At 34.2% G+C, this 23,564-nt stretch overlaps 1 protein-coding gene across 1 annotated transcript in view; it reads left to right on the top strand.

Annotated features, from left to right (window-relative positions):
- The first annotated feature begins 223 nt into the window (after window positions 1-223).
- Window positions 224-23,564, top strand: part of LOC127719131 (von Willebrand factor D and EGF domain-containing protein-like) — a 72,539-nt gene continuing 49,198 nt past the window's right edge. The window contains exons 1-4 of the mRNA XM_052225156.1: window positions 224-473; window positions 18,157-18,323; window positions 19,817-20,042; window positions 22,152-22,211. Coding sequence (XP_052081116.1) covers window positions 404-473; window positions 18,157-18,323; window positions 19,817-20,042; window positions 22,152-22,211 — 523 coding nt within the window. The 5' untranslated portion in view covers window positions 224-403. The remainder of the gene's footprint in view (window positions 474-18,156; window positions 18,324-19,816; window positions 20,043-22,151; window positions 22,212-23,564) is intronic.

Consider the following 23,564-nt stretch of genomic DNA (forward strand, 5'->3'; position numbering starts at 1 on the left):
CCTGCCACTTCTTTTTAAATTTTGAATCCGCCATGCAGCCCTCTCAGTTTTTCTCAAATTTTTTCTTCATCTTATTCATTTGGATTCATTCAGTAAAGTATAAGGTTATTTTTCTGATGAACGAAATTACCGACGACTCCTCCCATTCGAAATGGATACCTGTGATAATTTGATAATGTATTGGACATTTAATAAAATGTGTTTATTGCGATGAAAGTGTTCGTTGCTGCACCGGTATATTTAAATTACAGATGAGGCATTTGAAATGATTGTCGTCTGCCCTGCAGACGGTCAATTCGCCAATAAGATAGTGAACTTAAACCTTAACATTTTGAATAAAATATTTTTGAATTTGTGATTGAAATACAATTTTGGATTCATAACATTCGACTCATCATTCATAATGGAGGTTTATTTACTTTTATGCAAGTTGTCAATTGTGTTTTTAAACTTATGGGAGTTTTACGAGTGCGGTAAGTTTATTTTTAGTTTGATATATTTGATTTGACAATAGTATGTAATTAGATTTGTTGATATTGTCAATTTCATGTCAACAGTATAGTTTACAGATGATTAAATTGTTTAAACAACGAATTAAAAAAAATTATTTGGATCTGCTGTTAAAGGTTTTGAATTAAAAAAAAATGATATGGATCTATACTATTAAAGGTTTCGAACTCTTATGTGATTTATACAGTAGATATAGATAAATTCATGCATGTTTAATTCATATGAAATTTATACAGTTTTTTTTACCAATTACAAATACACACAAGTGAGGAATATGACAGTTGTTTTCCATTCGTTTGATGTGTTTGAGCTTTTAATTTTGCCATTTGATAAGGGACTTTCCGTTTGAATTTTCCTTGGAGTTCGATATTTTTGTTATTTTACTTTTTGCAGATAAGGCCATGCATGTCTCCATGTGTTTTTATCAAGCATATAAGTTAATATTGTTTATAGTGAATTTGATATCGAATGGAATAAAACAGACATAAGCAGACCGTACGATTTAAGAGAGGGACAAATATCCATCAAAATAAGAGGAAAGGGGAGGGGGAATTTTATCTTTTATATGTGGAAAATCACAATTAGTATATTAAATTTATGAAATATTAACACCACTTTTATTTTTGGACTTAACAGTTAACTAAAACTGAATAATTAGCGATTTAATCTTTCTTCTGTTTAAAAAAAGTTCAGAGAAAAGAAAGATAAAAGTGTAAAAATATTTTGTTAGAAACGAAATACTTTTCCGTTTATTGGTTACAGTGTTGAATACATTTTGTTTATGAACAAACTTTTAGAATACGAATTGTAAAATAGAAGAAAGGGCAAATCGCTATTCATTCAAAAAAATATCAAAAAAATTTCAGCAATCTTAAGATGTCGCATCGCGACCTATAAAAAGTTGTAGAACTGGTTGCCACGCAAGGCCTTTCCTCTAGGGGACTGATTGTATATATTATCTAAAGTGAAAACATACTGTAAAATGCACTATTTATGCAGACTTGCTGTTTACATTAATTTTATCTTGCATATCAGTGTTCCCTTATCGAATATTACATTAAATTATAGTAGATTTACACGGAGTTTAAATATAGCATGTAATTAACAGTCCATCAGAAAAATGCACCAAATTGAATATATTTACAACTACTGGGTCAATGCCACTGCTGGTGGAGGTTTCTCCATGAGGGTATCACCAGTAGTCGGCACTTCTGTGTTGACATGAATTACCATGGATATGGTCATAATTATAAATGAATTGTTTATAAAAATTTGACTTTATTTTCGAAATACTAAGGGTTTTCTACCCCAGGAATAAATTACCTTAGCTGTATTTGACAAAACTTTTCGGAATTTTGGTTTCTTAATGCTCTTCAACTTCGTACTTTATTTGGCTCTTTTCGAGCGTCACTGATGAGTTTTTGAAGAAGAAATTATATGATTTATATAAGATGAAGAAATATATATAGCTGAATAACTATACGAACATTTCATTGTTTTTGGGTCTTTTTTACAAAATCACAGTGTATTGTTTTATATTGTGTGTATAAATGTCATGCTGCCCATCAAGGGCCCTTAATTGGAACAATAGATATTCTTATTGTTATAGATATAGATTTCGATCTAGATTTTATTTTAAATTGTCAAAGAAAATTATTAGACGTTTCTCCTTTCCGTGGATGAGTGGTCATTAAGGAAAAAGACAACAGATTTATTGATATAAAAAGATTCAGTTTTTCGCTTCACGTCCTCTTTTCCATCATAAAGCTCACTTTGTATATATTTGTAGTTCACTCACTGTCATTTATTTTTATAATCGAAATAACTTTTTATTTAAGGAAAGATATAAAGTTCATAAGAATTTGAATCCTTCAAAATATGTAAAAGATACAATTCGCTGTTGGTCTTGCAAGAGTTTTACGACTTTAATTGGTCTTAAACTTACGGAAGTCAAACACTTGAGGTTCTGTGAATGGCTTTTACATCATCTAAGTAAATATACCCAAGTTGTTTTCTTATCTTCAAAGATATACACTGTATACATAATGTTATTGACCTCTATTCACTAATTTTCTTAAATCTGAAATATACGAAAATTTGTCTCTTGAAAGTTTGATAAAGTCATAAATATTAAGTAGAAGCCAACAACTTTTGAGATAAAATTCACAATTTTCAAAATGTAAAAAAAAAAAGGTGGAGACGAGAGTTATTTACGTTTTTCAATACAAGGAAATTTGGCGTCCATTTCGCTGAACTATAGTATACATTATTGTCTAGGGGCCTGCTGAAGCCCGCCTCCGGGTAATGGATTTTCTCGCTGCGTTGAAGACACATTGGTGGCCTTGGGCTGTTTTCTGCTCTTTGGTCGTGCTGTTGTCTGTTTGACACATTCTCCGTTTCATTCTCAATTCTATGATTTATATAAGACGAAGAAATATTGTAACTTAATAACTATATGAACATTTAATATTTCATTTAAATGTAATTTTTTTGGGTCTTTTTTACAAAATCACAGTGTATTGTTTTGTGCATGTGTATAAATGTCATGCTGCCCATCAAGGGGCCTAATGGAATAGAACAATAAATATTCTTATTCTTATTCTTATAGATCTCGATCTAGATTTTATTTTAAATAGTCAAAGAAAATTATTAGATGTTTCTCCTTTCCGTGGACGAGAGTTATTGATTTACAAAATATTTACGTTTTTCAATACAAGGAAATTTTCAAAAACTTATGATTGTAAATTTTATATATATTAAGTCACTTAATTATCCGAACACCACGTATGTATACCAGATTAAGAGTTTTTAACACTTTTATACACAAGATGCACACACTTTTTGATTTCTAGTTAACTTGACAAACGACTTTTGTATAACTCCCTTTAGGGGAACCCAGTTCCGGCTTATAAGATTCAATATACACTGTAAAATTGACGAGAGCCCTGGTCCCCTGTATCTGTTCGTGTCCTCTCTGGTGTGGTCCTTTCAATGTTATGAATGCGACTATTCGTTTCCTCTCTGGTGTGGTCCTGTCAATGTTATGAATGCGATACAATTATAAAAATATAAGTTTGTTATTTCTGCTGTTTGTTTATGCATGTTCAGTGTTAACACTTGAATAAAAATGGCCACACTGTCAATTAGAAGAACTTGAATAATCGTCCACTTTACATTATCAGATTTATTAGCGCATAGTATTACGTTTGGGAACAAAAAAGAAAATTCATTGACCTCACATTTCTATAAGATTAATATTTATCAACAAGATATTTAGATCTTTGAAGAAAGTTATTTCACTTCTTACATATAAAATAATTTTAAAAAATCAATTAAATTGGGGGTTGAATTATCTTGATTTGCTGACCGTAGAGTGCCATGTATGGCAAGCCTTTTTACTATTTATTCGAACTTCAGGATATCTCATATAATATATCAGATATCTCATATAATATATAAGATATCTCATATGATATATAAGATATCTAATATAATATATAAGATATCTTTTATAATATATAAGATATTTTATATAATCTAGTTTGTATAAGATATCTTATCAACTTTATAAGATATCTCGTATACTTTATTAGATATCTTGTATACTTTATAAGATATTTTCTAAAGTTCATAAGATATCTTCTAAAGTTCATAAGATATCTTATAAAGTATATTAGATATCTTATAAACTATATGAGATATCTTCTAAAGTTTATTAGATATCTTGAAGTTGGAATAAATAGTAAAACGGCTTGCCATAGCCATGGTATATGTCAAAATATTTATTCAGCTTGTTGTGCAAGAATAATATGTTGGAAGATTGACCTGAACCCCATATCCCTATATGGTAATGGAAGTGTTTGCAATGCCTTAGCATACGGGTTAAATAAGGGGTCAACGAAGCAGATGACTGATTACTTGGTGCTTAATGTCCAGTTGCAACTATTACAGGTGTATTAAACATAAAAATATGCTATTATCAAATGATTATATACGTCTTTTCAATTTTGGCAAACAATAGATGAAAACTGCCCATAGTGCAAATAATTATTCTTTGGTGAAGGTTTTTATGTAGGACTTAACAAAGATGGCTTATCTTGTTCATTGGGTATAGAAACAGGTCACACTTTCTCCGTCTGACGGGTACAACTTCCTCGTAAGGGTAGCCTTTTTTGGTTATGCGAGATGTAATTAAATTCGTAATATCGTCTGGTGGGAATGAAGGCGTTTAATCCAATGCATTCTTTAGGGAAAGTGCTAAATACTCTCAAGTTAAAGAACCCTCCAAGAAATTTAGGGCAAATTATAATCAATATTTTTTTCTTTCGCGCGTTCTCTTTTATGAATGGACAAGAATCGCTTTTTCAAAGTTTTGAAATAATGTGAATATGACCCCCTTCCTCCTACCCCCTACCCTGACAAAATTTTGAAATAATGTGTATATGACCCCCTTCCTCCTACCCCCTACCCTGACAAAATTTTGAAATAATGTGTATGACCCCCTTCCCCCTACCCCTACCCTGACAAAATTTTGAAATAATGTGTATGACCCCTTTCCTCCTACCCCTACCCTGACAAAATTTTGAAATAATGTGCATGTATGACCCCTTCCTACTACCCCTACCCTGACAAAAAAAAAACCAAAAAACTAAACAAATGAATGAATAAAGCAAAACGTGCATAAGTTAAGCCAATTACGTGCTCATTGTTTATGAAAATATCACTAAAGTCAGCTCACAAAGCTTCGGATAACAGACGAACAGACTCAACAATCACTAATCACGCCGGTTTGTTGAAGTGCTGGTATCAAACTCATTCCGTCATTATTTTCACACCAATTTTCCTGTTCATAAAAATTGAGTCCAACTCTGAATGTCTTCATTGACTATCCATTTAAACTTCTTTTTTTTTCATTTTTTATTGTTCAAAATTTATCTTGACATACAACTCTTTATCACGAATCAGTCATTCAAAGACCTTTTTTATGTATTAGTAGATTTATTTGTATTTGAATATGTCACTTTTGTTTAGAATTTTGTTTGTATTTGTACTTTATTCGCGTTTCCACGTTTTAAAACTTATACTTTTATACCATAGTTAATGCATCTAGATATTTATCTAAATGTGTCGACTTATGTTAAGAGTAATGTACCCATAAAAATAGATACTTCTTTAATAAACTGTAAATATTCTTGCGCTCACAGATTGAAAGTATTTAAACGGGTCATTAACTATGTCGTTAACAGGTTAATTAACTATTAAATCTTCTTTGAACTAGATTTAAATTTGAACATGTTAAAATGTTTGATTAAGACTATAGATATCAACAGAAAAAAACTATTCTGATCAATGCATACGGTATTTAGCAAAGAAATTTGAATCGGGTCATTTAATAAAGATTTATTCAGATTCATTGATAGATGAGGGTCTGGATTAGTGTCCTTCATTTCTTAATTCTTTATTTATTTTGACACTTATTCTCTATTCTTTTATAATTTTAAACAAAGACGGACTTAGGTGAATATATAAGCCCTCGGTTTAAGGAGCTACATTTGTTGTTAATGCATAGTATTTTTACATGTCCCATGAAACAAATACTGTGAGTTGCTTATCGTTCAGCAACAAACATTACATGTTTCATAGCCAAAGAAAAAAAGAACTTCTTGTCCAGGTAAAATTATGCTTATTGTAACGATATGGTCTGGACTGGAAAAGGTATAGGCTTGTACGCTAGTAAAACTGGCTCAATATAAAAATAAGGAGGTGTGGTACGTATGATTGCCAATGAGACAACTATCCACCAAAGTTCAATGAAGTGGATGTAAGCAATTATAGGCAACCGTACGGCCTTCAACAATGAAAAAAAACCATACCGTATAGTCGTATAGTCAACACCACCACAGGTTGTGCCTGGAACAAGTCAGACTAACTGCGCCCTCTGTTGTTCGTTATTGTTTGACAGGCTAACTGTACCTTCTGTTGTTCGTTATTGTTTGTCAGGCTAACTGCGCCCTCTGTTGTTCGTTATTGTTTGTCAGGCCAACTGCGCCCTCTGTTGTTTGTTATTGTTTGTCAGGCTAACTGCACCCTCTGTTGATCGTTATTGTTTGTCAGGCTAACTGCGCCCTCTGTTGTTCGTTATTGTTTTTCAGGCCAACTGCGCCTCCTGTTGTTCGTTATTGTTTGTCAGGCTAACTGCGCCCTCTGTTGTTCGTTATTGTTTTTCAGGCCAACTGCGCCTCCTGTTGATCGTTATTGTTTGTTTTTGAAGTCAGGGTGAGGCTAACTGCGACCTCTATTGTCCGTTTTTGTATTGTTTGTCTTTGTTTGTACGGTCGTTTTTCGCGGAGGATTCGGGGTTTTGATGTTTGATGAGGTCAGTTGTACTGTCCAGTATATTTAGTGATTCCTTTTATATATTATTAAAGCTCGTATACTTTTTTTATGTTGATAAAAGTTGGAAATCCGCTGCAAATGTAAGTGCCTCAGAAATCCATTGGGATTTTTATGTGATCTTTGATCAGAAAGTATAAACAAATATACATATGATCAAGTTTGCCACACGCATTTAAGAATTGTCTCTGTTTTAATACGACCTTTTCTCATTTATATTTTCTGTCACGAATTAATACGACCTTTTAGCAGTGAAAAGTTTTCTGTTTCTTTACTGAATACATATATACTTGCTGAAATGAAATGACATATAATCCGAAAGATTAAGATAGTAGATAAGAAGGAAAGATTTAGTTCTGTCTTATCAACACACAGGGGATAACAGGTGCTACACTTAAAGTCTATAACCCCGAACACAATAAACTTGATATAATTTGAAATGAGAGAAATTGTTGACGAAAATAAGATGCATTGAATAATTATATTCAAACACTCATTTAATGGAAAAAAACCTTTAAATCATGACACCAAATTCACACACGCACTTTGAAATACACAATCACAGGAATGTAACTTTAATTGCTGCTCTTCATCTTCAAATCACAATGAACCCTTCAACATGAATCAAAAGCTCACACTAGATAGTTCTGATGTCCGTCTTACGGCCGTTTTGGGTACCTGATGGGGACGAGGGACCACGGACCAACTTATATTTATAGTCCCTAAAAAATCTCCTGACGTCAGAGCAATCTCGTACTATTCATTGTGAGTCCAAGACGGTCCTAGCACTGGTTTGAGTGCCATTCTTTGCTTAATATTGATAATGCTACATCTGAGCATTGAGGAACGCAGATGCATCTTGGGTAAATAAAAATGTCTATGACGGGAATAAAAACCTATTCCTATTTAACAAGTTTTTCATAACGTGCTAGCCGATCTCATTGTAAAATACAGAATTTCTACTAACTTTTAGACAAGCACAATGCACATTGAGATATTTGTTAAATAACTTGGCAGGCATGCTTGAATAAGGCAAATAAATTTACCTTATAACGAGTTTCTCTTTCTAAATTCATTAAATTTATTTATGTTTAAAAAAAAAGAATTAAATAACATATACACAATTTAGCCATGCAATTCAATAATCAGTCATTTCAGTCCCGTGACCTCGTGACTTTGATAGAAAGATAAAAGGTATGCCAGTTAATTTTTCAATGCATCGTGTAAACCTCCTCTAGAATCAAAGGAGAATATGAAATATTATATACATACATTAAAACCAATACTTAGTCAATTAACAACCAGGTTACACGTTACGATGAGGCTCAGGTCATGAAAAGTCATCTCGATTTACCAAATATTTGAAAGCAATCGCATTATGCAATCTTGAACATCTCAATACAGGCGTATTATCATGGACAGACATGTATAATCTTGTATCACTCGAAGTATTTTCACGCATTGAGGTTTTAAAGGGTTAAATTACTTTCCGATTACTACGAAGAAGTCTCTTAGTAAGTTTAACCTCTTCGTCGACTTTATGCAGGTGCAAAACTGTTATGTACGTCACAGCGCGTTAAAAAATACAATTGAAAGTAATTAAGTTGACCGATTTCAGGTCAACACCTGTAGTTAGTTTTTTTTTTATATTTGTTTCCAAATAAAGTTTGAACGAGTTTCTATTTCTGATGCGGTATAAAACATATGCAATTGAGCTGGATTTCACGCGCAATTTCTCTGCATGATAAAGAATTAAGGACACTTAAAAGCCGATCTGCAATCTTAAATTGAGAGCGATCATACAAGAATACAATATAAGTATGTCTATCTTTGATCGGGGTTTGTCTTTCAATGGTATTTTAAAACAGGGTGTAAAATATGGATTCTACGTATTCATGGAGCACTGGTACATACGATTAAGAATTTCTTATAAATATAGTTGGTGCCTGTTCTATCAGATGTTATTTTTTGAAGTACCTTATGTTTTACTATTAAATATGAATCTTTATGACTTTCGGAATATATTAAGTTCTTAGACTGTTAAAAAATATAACTATAGGACGTTCAGATGATAATAAACAGCAATAAAAATTAAAAATAAGGAGAAAACTATCTGTTAAGTGCCGAAGGCTCGAGGGCTGATAATAAATCTGATATGAAAAATGACATGTTATGATCTTTTAAACATATGCTTCAATAATGGAGAAAAATAACAGTTTAATATATTGATCCTTATAAGAAGTTCTAAAAGTGAAAAGTTTACGGACGACGGACGCCAAACGTAATACATCCGATATGAAATCTATCTATCATATGCCACAACAGTTAATATATCTTTATATTCACGATAAAAAAAAATCAAAACAAAATGAACACTGTTTGGAAAAGTCAACATTTGTAAAGTAACTTGCTAAATTATACTGAAAACTTTGAAAAATGCATTTATTGTATCATTTGTTTTAATTGCATTTTACATAATATATTTTCCGGTTTCCTAATATTTGTTTTGTACCCTACTTTATTATATTTTTTAACTGAAAACGTACCATTGAGATGTATTTTCCGGAATTTGCCGAGTAACGCCGGAATGCCATGCGAAAACGTAACGGAAAGGCATGCGACAATAGCCTGAAGCAGTTGATAAATTTTTCATATCAGCCCGCTAAGCAACATTTTGGAAAATATGGAATTTACGTAAATTTAATGCTATTATCATACTGTAAAAATTATGAGTTATTTACTCTAAATATATGATAAATATATAATGTCTGTCAATCAAATAAAAACAACACATTTTCGGGCAATTCAACTGCATAACGATTGGCTAGACCACAATATATGTATATGTAGGTTTTTGATTAGACGATGAATTTTAATTTGGATTTTAAAGAATGAATGCATGCCGATGAATCAAAGTATATATTGCTGCAATGCTCATAATGTTTTAATAGGCAAGCTCTCTATTCTTTTGGGGTTTTTTTTCTTCAGAATTCTGTCATAAATTAAATGTTACCGGTCCAATAAACGTCTCCAGCTTTTACAGTTTCCTGCTCTGGTATGATGATAAGTGTCACTATCAACTAATTACTTTTCAATGTTTATCTATGGGTCTGTTATTGTTTCAACACGTGTATTCCACATGCATATCTGTTTTGTTTTCTGTTTATCAATTTATTTGCTGCATTGTTCGTAGTTATTCATTGTTCATACATCGCTCATCTCACTTGAAAACTCGTCAAAGTCATACATTTTGAATATTAAACCAGATTTCAAAAATTGATAAGATAATTTTAAAAATTTTACAGTGTATCCTATTTATCTAAGCAGATGTTGGCCATGTAATTTCTGCCATTGTTTTTGTTTGCTCGATGTTCAACTCGACCTCTTCATAATCGTTTTACGTTTGTTTTGGGAGTCATTTTGAAAATTGTTGAATGCCAAATTCGATGACATACACATGAGGGTCTGGATAAGGGTATTTCTTTTCTGTATTCTTTAATTCTTAGGTAATTTTTCATCTTCCCATTATTCTCTTTTCTCTATATTCTAGCACCCCGTTATTCGCTATTCTTTATTTTTTGCCCTATTTTTCTCTATTCTTTCTTGTTTTGGTCCATTTTTCTGTAGAATTGACCTATTATTATAGTCTCTATTTTGTAAACCCCATCCAGACCCTGACATATGCCTTGGCGTGTTGTATATGAATCCTTTCTCGTTGATATAACCTTCGAAATACAGATAACTATATATAATCTTCATGCTGATGGTGAATAAGTGTTTAACCTCCAGTGGCAAATATTACATGCATATCAGGACGAGAACGTGTTAATGTGACCTAAATATGAACCCTGTTTTGTATCAGACCGACGCGCTGGGTCGGATTTTTAACACGCAAATTCACAATGTAGAAATCTAGAGGAAGACACTTGGTCTAGAGGAAGACATGCCATCCTACTTAAACACTCGGTCTAGAGGAAGACATGTCACCCTACTTAGACACTCGGTCTAGAGGAAGACATGTCACCCTACTTAAACACTCGGTCTAGCGGAAGACATGTCATCTTTTTACTTAAACACTCGGTCTAGAGAAAGACGTGCCACCCTTCTAAAACACTCGGTCTAGAGGAAGACATATCACCCTACTTAAACACTCGGTCTAGAGGAAGACATGTCATCCTACTTAGACACTCGGTCTAGAGGAAGGCATGTCATCCTACCTGGACATTTTGTCTAGAGGAGGCAACTCTACCTATACATGGACACTTTGTTCTGACTTCGAGTCGCCATTCTTTGTTCTTATCTTTAAATGCCGCATGCATAGCGGAGAAGCAGCAAATTTTGTTTGGTTTAACCCACACGGGGATCTCACGACTGCTTGCCGACTTCACGCACTTGATGAGAGCACGCTATTGTTGCATTTATGAAAAATTACCATTGAAAGTTCAGCAACTTATTTAGGATTATATTGAGATGTGGGGAGAACAAACTTGTAATGGTAACCCCCCCCCCCCCCCCCCAAAAAAAAAAAAAACACAACAAAATAACAAACTTTTGTCATGTTTATAGTTTAATAAGTCGGTGTGTTCTATCATTTCATTTTTTATTTGCCAATAAATGAGATGAGGTATGATTGTCAATGAGACAACTATTCAACAAAGTTCCAATAAAGTGGGTGTAAGCAATTATAGGCAACCGTACGGCCTTCAACAATGAGAAAAACCCCATACCGTATAGTCGGTTATAAAAGGCCCCGATATGAAAAATATAAAACAATTCAACTGTGAAAACAAAGATTGTTTGTCAAAAAGTGGAAGAGGGACAAAAACATAGCATCCCTTGATCCCCTACATCCTCCGTCTCCTACACAAGTGACAAGAATGCTATCGATCTGCGTAAATCGTGCTCAATGGAATATAAAAATAACTAGATGTCGTATGATTTCCAAAGAGAAAACTATCCATCAGAGACCAAAGGACAAGAATGTAAACTACTCATACCAAATATCATTGAGATACCATTAGTGGTTTCCAATAAACTGACCTAATCACAAACGTATACAAGTAAACCAAGAAAAGATTCAAAGATCACCGTGCGACCTTCATAAATTAGCACAACCCATAAAGTATAGTAAGCTTTAAAAGGCCTCATCGTGGCAGAATGGGAAACAATTCAAAAGAAAGATAATATCAATGACATGATTTATGATAAAACGGAAAACGCGACAAACAGCAACCAATATGAATCGTTTCTAAATTTACCAGCTCTATAAACAACATCAGCCTATAATTTAGCATAAATGTGAATAGCAGAAACTCGTTCAATCTTATCGTGGGAGAGATTGGAGAAATGTACTGCAACATTAAAAATATAAATCTATGTGAATCTGTATGGGGCTTACAGAATAGAAAATAATGGACCACTACAACAGACAAAATGGACAAAAAAATAAAGAATAGAGAAAATAAAAGGCCAAGAAAATAATAAACAAATCATAATGGGGTGCTAAAATATAAAGAATATAGGATAATGTGCAAAAAATATGATCGAATAGAGAAAAATGACATAAAAAATTAAAGAATACAGAAATGAAGGATCCCCCATCTAGATCCTCATCTATCACTTATATTTCTAACTAAAGGTGAATAACGATTTCATCAGTAAACAAGTTAAGACAAAACCACAGACTATTCTTGTTTGACTTTTCTGACACCAAAAAAGTTAAATCTACCACTTACGAGAAATAATTATATGCCATTTACCATCTCAGTAGGGCCTCTAATTTCTTATATCTGACATAACACCACAATATCTTACATATTTAATAACAGTGAAGATAAAGCAAGTCAATATATCCATTAATATAACACTTATATAACTTGATTTACATTTTACTATGTCAGAACTTGAACATATCTCAATTAATCTTGACAAAAACTTTCTTGGTGGTATTTGATCTGTTTCCCCAACGCTCAGCATCCACTGTACAGTAGGGTCGACTGTGTTCTGGTACAATTGATAATACACCCAAGCTCATCCCTGTACAGCCGGATAACAGAAACACAGTTCCACACGGACATGTCCCGTGTTACTAGTTAAGGGAGTTGTGTTTCTTCCATAAATTTTCTTATCACAAAGCGTCATACGCATATCATAAAAGGCACGCGTCATCAACTGTTTATGCATTCGTTGCTTAAACTGAACAGAAGGTACCTGGAGCATCATTCTCGACCTTATATCTATATCAACCAGGACGGGTGGGTCCATTTGGGGCAAGCGCTCCCCTTATAGGGGATTTATATTTTAATTTTTGATTGACCCCTGCTTTTATACATTCTTTTCGATAGACCTCCCTTTTTCCCTCCGAGGATTGCGAGGGGGCATTGGAAAATTCTGGATCCGACAATGTCTACCTTAAAACGTTAACCTTATGTGGGTGTGGATGGGGGTTTACAGAATAGAGAATGAGGGGCAAACCAAAAAAATAAAGAATAGAGAAAAATGGGGTGTTAAAATATAAAGAATAGAGAATAGCAGTCACAATTTATAAAGAATAGAGAATAGCAGACAAAATTTATAAAAAAGTACAGAAAAATGGTCTAAAAAGAGAATACAGAAATGAAGGACCCCATTCCACACCCTCCTTATCATACACTTATTTACTAAATATGAAGACATGAGGACAATAGCAAGTTTATTCTCCCCGAGAATTCAACTATTTCCCGAAGCGAAACGGAGTGAAAAAGTTGGTGTCGAGGGAGACACTAAATTTGCTATTGTCCGAATGGACAGTAAATAAGTGTATTATCATACAGAAAGTACGGAAAAATGTTTGCTTCCAGTAAATAGTTCATTCCACGTAAATAGTTTTTGAACCTATATATAAACCGGTAAATAGTACTTTTTACGGGAAAATGTTTGCTTTTGTAGATCGTTCATATCCAGTACATAGATTTTGAAACTATTCACCATTAAATAATCTTTTTAAGACAATTTCGTAAAAAGGTAAATTTATTTGTCTACAATTTGTCTACAATTGTGTAAAGAAAAGACATAATAACACATTTTTTTTAAACTTAGTATTACATCTCTGGAATTATAAATCAAATCCCATTCCAAATTATCTGTTTTAAGTCTGACATTATAGGTATAATTTAAAATTTCCGACTGTTTACTTTGTCTGTATCATATAAAGTGCATATTTTGACGATGAATAGCAACCCAATTGTTATCAATCATAATGAATTGTGTATTGCATAACACATAATTATATATTTTTACACTCATAAATACTGTTCGCTCTGTCATTTAATGGATTATTATGACAAGATAAACTTTTATGAAGTAGCCATTAGTTATAAAGATTAATTGTTAGCAGGTCACGAATTATTTAAATCTTCGTGTCTTTACGATAAATCACCATGCACAACCTTTGATCATTTAATTACAAAGTTACCATCTTTAAAAAAATATGAAAATTGTGTAAAAAGATGTATACCCAAATTCAAAGTGTGGGTGGTAGACTGCTATAACCTTGTCGCTCCATTATGGGTGGTACAACCATCAAGTATGGTTGCACACTGCAATGAAAGTGTCCACTCGGTATGAGGCATACATTTCAATGACCTTGTCCATCCAGTTTGGTAGTACACTGCAATGACCTTTTCCATCCAGTATGAGGCGTACACTTCAATGATCTTGTCCATCCAGTATGGAAGTACACTTCAATGACTTTGTCCATCCAGTATGGGTGGTACAGTACAATGACCTTGTCCATCCAGTATGGATGGAACAGTGCAATGACCTTGTCCATCCAGTGTGGGTGGTACACTGCAGTAACCGTGTCCATCCAGTATGAGGCGTACACTTCAATGACTTTGTCCATCCAGTATGGGTGGAACACTACAATGTCCTTGTCCATCCAGTATGGGTGCCCGTGGTACACTACAATGACCTTGTCCATCCAGTATGGGTGGTACACTACAACGTCCTTGTTCATCCAGTATAAATGGTACACTGCAGTGACCTTGTCCATCCATTATGAGGCGTACACTTCAATGACTTTGTCCATCCAGTATGAGGCATACACTTCAATGACCTTGTCCATCCAGTATGGAAGTACACTTCGATGACTTTGTCCATCCAGTATAGGTGGTACAGTGCAATGACCTTGTTGTCCATCCAGTATGGGTGGTACAGTGCAATGACCTTGTCCATCCAGTATGGGTGGTACAGTGCAATGACCTTGTCCATCCAGCATGAGTGGTACAGTGCAATGATCTTTTCCATCTAGTATAGGGCGTACACTGCAATGACCTTGTCCATCCAGCATGGGTGGTACAGTTCAATGACCTTTTCCGTCTAGTATAGGGCGTACACTGCAATGACCTTGTCCATCAAGTATGGTGGAACAGTGCAATGACCTTTTCCATCCAGTATAGGGCGTACACTGCAATGACCTAGTCCATCCAGTATGGATGGTACACTACAATGTCCTTGTCCATCCAGTATTGGTGGTACACTACAACGTCCTTGTTCATCCAGTATAAATGGTACACTGCAGTGACCTTGTCCATCCAGTCAGAGGCGTACACTTCAATGACTTTGTCCATCCAGTATGGGTGGTACAGTGCAATGACCTTGTCCATCCAGTATGGGTGGTACAGTGCAATGATTTGTCCATCCAGCATGGGTGGTACAGTGCAATGTCCTTGTCCTTGTCCATCCAATATGGGTTGAAAACTACAATGTCCTTGTCCATCCAGTATGGGTGCCCGTGGTACACCACAATGACCTTGTCCATCCAGTATTGGTGGTACACTACAATGTCCTTGTTCATCCAATATAAATGGTACACTGCAGTTAGCTTGTCCATCCAGTAAAAGGCGTACACTTCAATGACTTTGTCCATCCAGTATGAGGCATTCACTTCAATGACCTTGTCCATCCAGTATGGAAGTACACTTCAATGACTTTGTGCATCCAGTATAGGTGGTACAGTGCAATGACCATGTTGTCCATCCAGTATTTGTGGTACACTACAACGTCCTTGTCCAACCAGTATAAATGGCACACTGCAGTGAGCTTGTCCATCCAGTATGAGGCGTACACTCCAATGACTTTGTCCATCCAGTATGGGTGGTACAGTGCCATGACCTTGTCCATCCAGTATGGGTGGTACAGTGCAATGATTTGTCCATCCAGCATGGGTGGTACAGTGCAATGTCCTTGTCCATCCAATATGGGTGGAACGCTACAATGTCCCTGTCCATCCAGTATGGGTGGTACACCACAACGTCCTTGTCCATCCAGTATAAATGGTACACTGCAATTACCTTGTAAATCCAGTATGGTTGGTACACTTCAGTGACCTTGCCAATACAGTATGGTTTATACACTGCAATGACCTGGTCCATCCAATATAAATGATGCTCTGCAATGACCTTTTATACAGTACGGTATGGGGCGTACACTTCAATGGCTTTGTCTATACAGTATTGGTAGTACATTGCATTGACCTTTACAATCCATTCTATGCGGTACACTGCAATGTCTTTGTGGATCCAGTATGGGTTGTACACTACAATGTCCTTGTCCCTCCAGTATGGCAGAAACACTGCAATGGCCTTGTCCATCCAGTATGGATAGTACAGTTTTCTCCCGGTTTCTACACCAATAGAAACTAGTCAGGCCAGGTTTTTTTATAGTTGGATAACGGGTTTTTTTTCATGAAAGATTCGGGACTGTCGGTCTGTGAAAAAAATATTTCAAGTCATGAATATTTAAAGATTTGCTTTGGACTTCAGCTTTATTATTATATTTTGTATTCTACTTTTTTGTGATCATTCCTTAAACTTTAATGTCAAACATTTTCTCGGCTGTTTTAACAATACCATATAAGAATAAAAAGATGTGGTATGAATGCAAATAAGACAATTCTCCGCCAGAGACCAAATGATGTACGGTCTTCAACAATGAGCAAAACCCATACCGCATATGACAAATGTAAAACAATGCATGCAATCGTCATCGTCATATAGAGGTCTTTTTTTTACTTTAGGGACCAAAACCATATAAACCCCAAACCCTAAACCTAACCATCACCGACGCTCACAGAACAAACAAAATCAAATGATATCTTTAATATAAACCCGAAAGTATATCTGCTTGTCGACAAGTCACCTTTTACTGTTTTGGTCGAGATGAAAATTCAAGGCTATAAATTTAGAAATCTGTAATGTATATAAAAATATCAATCATATAGAATCATAATTCAGAACGTTTGAATAGATATATTGACCATCTACGGAAGTAAAATATAAATATTTAGGCTGACAATCATTGAATTTGTTTATATCGTGAATGAAGCTTTCAATAAATTAATTATAAATGTAATTAAACAACATTGATTAACTGCTATGACTCTGAAATGTCATTTATAGATTATACCGGACCAAATATACTACATTTATTTAAATAGAGCAAATATATCAGACATTGCACCGTATAGTTGTCATTCAAAATGTTTGTTGAAATTTACAATGTAAATTGTAATGTTAATTTTGGTAATTAGCGGCACCTTTGAAATTTACATTTGATGAAGATTAATTGCTATAACCCAGCGGTTTCACCGAGGGATTTATACTTTGTGTGTTGGGTTTTATCCAGGTGAAAGGGGTTCGACATGGGTGGAATCTTTTAAGTCAATCTTATCGAAAAAAGGCCAGAAATATAAAGGATAGGGAATAATGGGCAAGATGTATCAAGAATAGAGAAAAATGGCTTGTCAAATAAGGAATACAGAATTAAAGGACCCCCATCCAGACCATCACTATATAGGAAACTATACAGCTGAATGTTCACAGCTGCATTACACCTGGTTTGAAAATACCGTTGAAAGTTTATTATCGTATAGTTTAGCCACATGTTTCCAAAATAAGCTTGAACAAGTTTATCTCTATTGTACGGTTAGAGATATATTTTATCGAGCTTGATATGCTCTGGCGTGGGACATGTTAATTAATTACAGATGTTATATTAAAATTTCAGTGTCTTTAGCGATTCAAAATGGATTAAGATAACATTTGAATACAACACATCAGTACATCTTATTTTAATTAAGAAAGCGAGTAGCTAATGACGCAATATGTTTATCTTAAGTTTAAAGGGGATGAAATATAATCATACGCGGTGTATTATTAGTTTTAATTTGAAAGAGACACTAATCATTTTTCTTTTATTTCTCAATCAAGATAGACCCATGCTCAGAAAAAAAGTATACAGTTATCGACGATTATCGACGATCACCTGACTACAAGACAAAACCTTCCGAACGCCGGTTGTGCGATAATCGAATCAAGCATGGATGGTATCGATTTAAAATCAATGGATCTGATGCAGAAATTCCAACCACGTGCATTCCAGTAAGTAAAAGAAAGCCATCAAAGTTGGAGCAAGATCGATTTATTTCGTTTCAGCTATAATCCACATTCCGAGGTCCATTCTAAACTTTTAAATATTTGTGAGATTACCATTCCTCATTTTGTAAAAAATGTATTAACGAAAATACCGAACTCAAAGGTAAATTCAAAAAGGGAGAAGTCCATACAACCAGACTAAACCAACATGCATCTATGGTGTGAGCAACCCAAACAGACATCACAATTGGTTAATGTGGCAATTATTGATTTATAGCTGTTGTCTTTGCGCAGCTGGATAAAAAATAGCTGACCATACTTCCTGTAAAGATTTTCGACCTTTTATCATAGAGAAAAACTGGTCGTTTTGTCTTTCGCGGATAGATGAAGTCTGACCTTTGTTTTCGCAGGCATACACTTTGAATCAAATCTGACTTGTCACTCCTAAAAAAAATAGTCAGTACTCTTTCATGGATAAATAAAAACTGACATTTTGGCAGCTTAATAATATAAAAAAAAAGCAAAAATGTTGGTCTTTACTTGACAATAAAAAAAGTTATGTATTGTTTTTGCTGTCAGAACAAACACAGAAATTATGTATTGTTTTCGTGGATAAGTAATTGTGCAAGTCTTTTGTCTTTCCTGGACAAATGATAATGCCTGCATGCATGGAACTGGGACATACTATATATTGACAGGACTTGACACTCGACAATCTTATCGATTTCATTGTCGCGTCATAGTTAATAATTCTATTTCAAGCTTGGAATCTGCATAAATAAAAGCAAACTTTCAAATATTTGACAAAAGATAACTTAATATTAAATAGGCTATCTTCGATTTTGCCTGAACGTGCCAGCAGCTTTTCACACTTTTCCATTTTTTACATACGTTTAAAATGCATCCAAAACAGATTAAAATGTTTCAGATGAAGAACTGTATAGAGTAGAAAATATGATGATGAGTAGGACGACAATGACAAATATAGAGAGGGTGACACGGGATGCGAATTTCCCAATTCACGCTGTTTTGTAATATTCACACTTTCACTCCCGAAAAGCGTGTCATCGACCTCAATATAGGAGCCTCTGAATAGGGGGTCCTTAATTTCTCTGTTCTTTAATTTTATACCATTTTCTGTTTTCATTATTTATTCCGTCCATAATTATTCTCTATTCTTTATATTTTAGCTCATCATTTATTAGTTCTCTATTCTTCATTGTTTTTCCTATTTTTCTTTATTCTGTATGTCTTTTACCTTTTATGTTGCACGTTTTGTCCATTCATGATTCTCTATTCTGGAAACCCCATCAAGACCCTCATCATAGGCGAAAAATTATTTTGACCAACTTAAACCAATTTGAAGTAAACCGAATATAGAACGACAGAACTAAATGTGTTTACTCCTTCTAAAAGACAATAACAAGACTTGAAGTTTACGTAATTGCAAAAAAAATGTGTTTACAGAAAATTTTTAACTACTGATAATTTATTTTCAGCATGGTTGTGGAACACGTGCCCCTATTTGGCTTCCTCTACCAGCAGATGGATTACCGTCTCCCGGAAAGAAAATAAGAACGCAAGCATGCGCTTCGTTTGAGGTACCAGGGAGGGAATTAGAATGTTGTGGATTAAAATTCCCAGTTACCGTTAAAAACTGTGGCGATTTCTTTGCGTATCGTCTGCGAAGTACAAAAGGGTGCGATCTTGCTTACTGTACTAAAGGTACTAACTCAACATGAGAAACACACAGACACACGTAGGGAAACATTTTTGCCCATCCACGGATCGAAATTTTTTAATATAAAACGAACGTTCAATGATTTCCGGAAATTGTGCATTAACTGTTCGGAAGTTGCTACAGAAATTCTAATAGAGACTTCCGGTTATGTGTTTTTGTAATAGAAAATATTGTGTAAGAGCTTAAATAATGAAAACTGCAATCACAATTGGCAGTCGTCCTTTCAAAATCGTACCCTTGTAGGCCACAGTTGGTCAATACATCATAGGAAGATCAATTAGCAAATATAGACTTATCAGTATCAGCTAGGACACACCACTGTAAAAGTTACGAGTCCCAGCACTCGCCCTAAAATTAGTGAGAACCTCAACAATGAGTAACTTCATAAACTTAAGATTTTTGCTCACAACACCATGTTTCTGAAAACAGCTTTATTTATCTAATATATTTCTACTTTCAAAAATTGTTCTAGAGTTAAAATTGTAAAAAAAAATTATAAAACATATAAATAATAAATACTTGCACATGTTAAAATCAGTTACCATTAATTTTTTATGCCCATGCCAGTAGGCAAAGGAGGCCTTAAGTGTTACCCTTGATCTTCTGTCCGTCCGTCCCATTTTCATTTCCCCACTGTTAAGTTTTTACCCTTTCAAATTTTATGAAACTCATGAACAATGCTATGAAACCAAAAATCACAGAAAGACATCCAATTTGGGCAGTGAGTCACTTATTGTTCTAGAGTTATGCCCCTTTAATAACTTGGAAAATTGCCAATTTTTTTGTTTCCTCACTCTAACTTAAGTTTGCCTCATGCAAATTTTATGAAACTCAATGATAAGAACCAAATTAAAACCTCGCAGACAAAGTTTGTATTTGGGCAGTGAGTCACTTACTGTTCTAGAGTTATGCCCCTTTATAACATAGAAAATTGCAATGCTGGATCGGGGACATTTGGCCCTCAGACACATTCTTCTTTTATTTTCAATATTTTGTGTCATAAGCTATAGAGGATGGCCATTTAATTCTGAGAGTGGGGCTGGCAAATTTGTTGAGGTCAGAATATTTTTTTCCAACATGAAGGCATCCAGATTATTTATTTTGACTCGCCCCAGTGCCAGAATATTTATTTTCTGCTCGAAATTAAAATTTTATGATACAGATCACTTTTTTGTTAGGATACACATACAACTTAAATAAAAATGCAGACAAATTCAATCTTACAATTTTGATTCTATTGAAACATGATACCGGTACTAAGCATAACAATCATGGTTGGATCCCTGGCTCTTAGAAAAGGAGGGCATAATTTGTGTCAATTTAGAAAATATGTTCAAAGCGTAGGAAGGCAAATAAAAAATAAAAAAAATGATATTGTTCAGTCAGAAAGGGGGGGACATATACTCTCAGAATCAAATGGTTGTCCCCTTAGTTTGCCTTAAAAGTGGGGCATTGAAATCTTCTTAACAACGGATGGTCATTAGATTATGAATAATAGATATGAGTCAAATCCGACATACCTCCTTTAGGGGATTTGGTGTGCAACCTTGCAACCTGACATATCATTTAAAATTACTTGTGACCTGTGATCTTCAGAAAAGTTTAAAATCTTACTTTAAAGATTTACTTGAACATGTTGAATTGGCTTTAAAGTCACCTGGTGACCTGAGTCATTTTAAAAAGTGACCTTTCAACTTTAAGAGAGCACCCTACTGGAGTGGAGCCCCCAATATATTCATCAATACCCAGGGTGTGAAGTCTCTGCATTGGCTGATATGTACTGAGTCTGAACATTCTGTACTGTTTTTATTTTGATAGTATCTGAATTCCCATCTGAGTATTAGGAAAATGCTCTAGTAAGTTATGAATTTTATAAGACAGAATATCCAGTCAAAATCATAATCGACTGACTATTGCATGAGAACAAGACAGAATAGCTTTCAATTTGTGTAGTTGGGATAGAGCTAGCAGAGACCAAATTTATATTAACTGGATCAGATACCCACTTAATATGCCCACTAAGTATCTAAGGAATTTCACCTGATTTTACCATTTTTGGGATGTTTATTAACTAGTTATTATAATTTTTTCAGTTATAAATGTGGTTTGTGAAGTTGGACAAGTTTATGTGCTTCATTTGCAAAAATGTGTTGGTAAGTAATATTTGTAATTATTGGCAAGTTGAACATTTTCCCTTTGATCCTGCTGACTAATATTATTCTAGATCATGGACAGGACCTGGGTTATCGGTCATTAAACTTTACTCAGTGCTCAGATTACGATTTTTTCTCGAAACAGCAAATCCAGTATTTTGATTGGTTGATCTCTAAGCCTGAGTATGATAATCATGCTCAAAAGTTTTATATTGATTGATTGATTGATTAGTGTTTAATGCCACTTTCAACACTATTGTGATATTTCTTGGCGGTCAGTTTTTTTGGTGGAGGAAGCTGGAGTGCCCAGAAAAAACCATTACCTTCGGAAGGAAAACTGACAATCCTAGTCCAATAAGGTTATAGTCGAGCACACCTGCCACATACAGGATTCAAACTCACAACCTCAGTGTTGACTGGCTAGTGATACAGTAGTTGGACTACTTAGACCACTCAGCCACCGAGGCTCCTTAAAAGTTTTATAACCACAAGTCCAGATACAAATATTGGGCAATGATGTCACATGTCAGTGCAGCACCATCACTCTTTCATATCCATCTGCATTAATTTTGTCAATGAAAGGCACACAACTATTCATACAACAAAACAACTAATACGTTTTGTAAATTGTACGCGTGAAAACAGTTTTACTAACTATTTTATTTGATGTCATACTTTAAACCAAAGAAACAAACTATAAGATAAATTGACAATAAAAAGAATAATGGCACTTTATCTTTTTATACTGAGTTTATCAGCACGAATATCATCTCACCCTAGCAGGCTCACTTGAATGATTTGTATTCTTGATGTTAGAATCAAAAATAAAAATGGCATCTATATTTGTATATATTTGTATCAAAAAAGAATACAATAAAAAAAGGTTCATAGGTTATAGAAGAGTGAGCAAAGAAAAAAAACAGGTCTAAAGAAACAAATACAATTTCATCAATGAAACAAATTAAAGAAAGAAAAAAATGCTACTTATACTATAGAAAGTTATGAATATTAAATATAATAATAAGTAGACTAAAGACTTAGAAGTTTGCAACTAGTCACTGTACAGCCTTCATCAATGAGCAAAAACCATACAGCATAGCAAACTATAAAAGGCCTTGAAATAACAAATGTAAAAAACAATTCAAAGATGAATAATAAAATTGAGAATGGAAATGGGGAATGTGTCAAAGAGACAACAACCCAACCAAAGAGCAGAAAACAGCCGAAGGCCACCAATGGGTCTTCAATACAGTGAGAAAAAATGGCCTGGTTTATGTACAAAGCAATTCAAGTCCTTTACAGTCTTAAATGATGAAGTTGTCACTTAATTTATCTACTATTATGTCATTTTTA

Source organism: Mytilus californianus, unplaced genomic scaffold (genome assembly GCF_021869535.1).
Source record: "Mytilus californianus isolate M0D057914Y unplaced genomic scaffold, xbMytCali1.0.p SCAF_10, whole genome shotgun sequence".
In the NCBI taxonomy this organism is placed as follows: domain Eukaryota; kingdom Metazoa; phylum Mollusca; class Bivalvia; order Mytilida; family Mytilidae; genus Mytilus; species Mytilus californianus.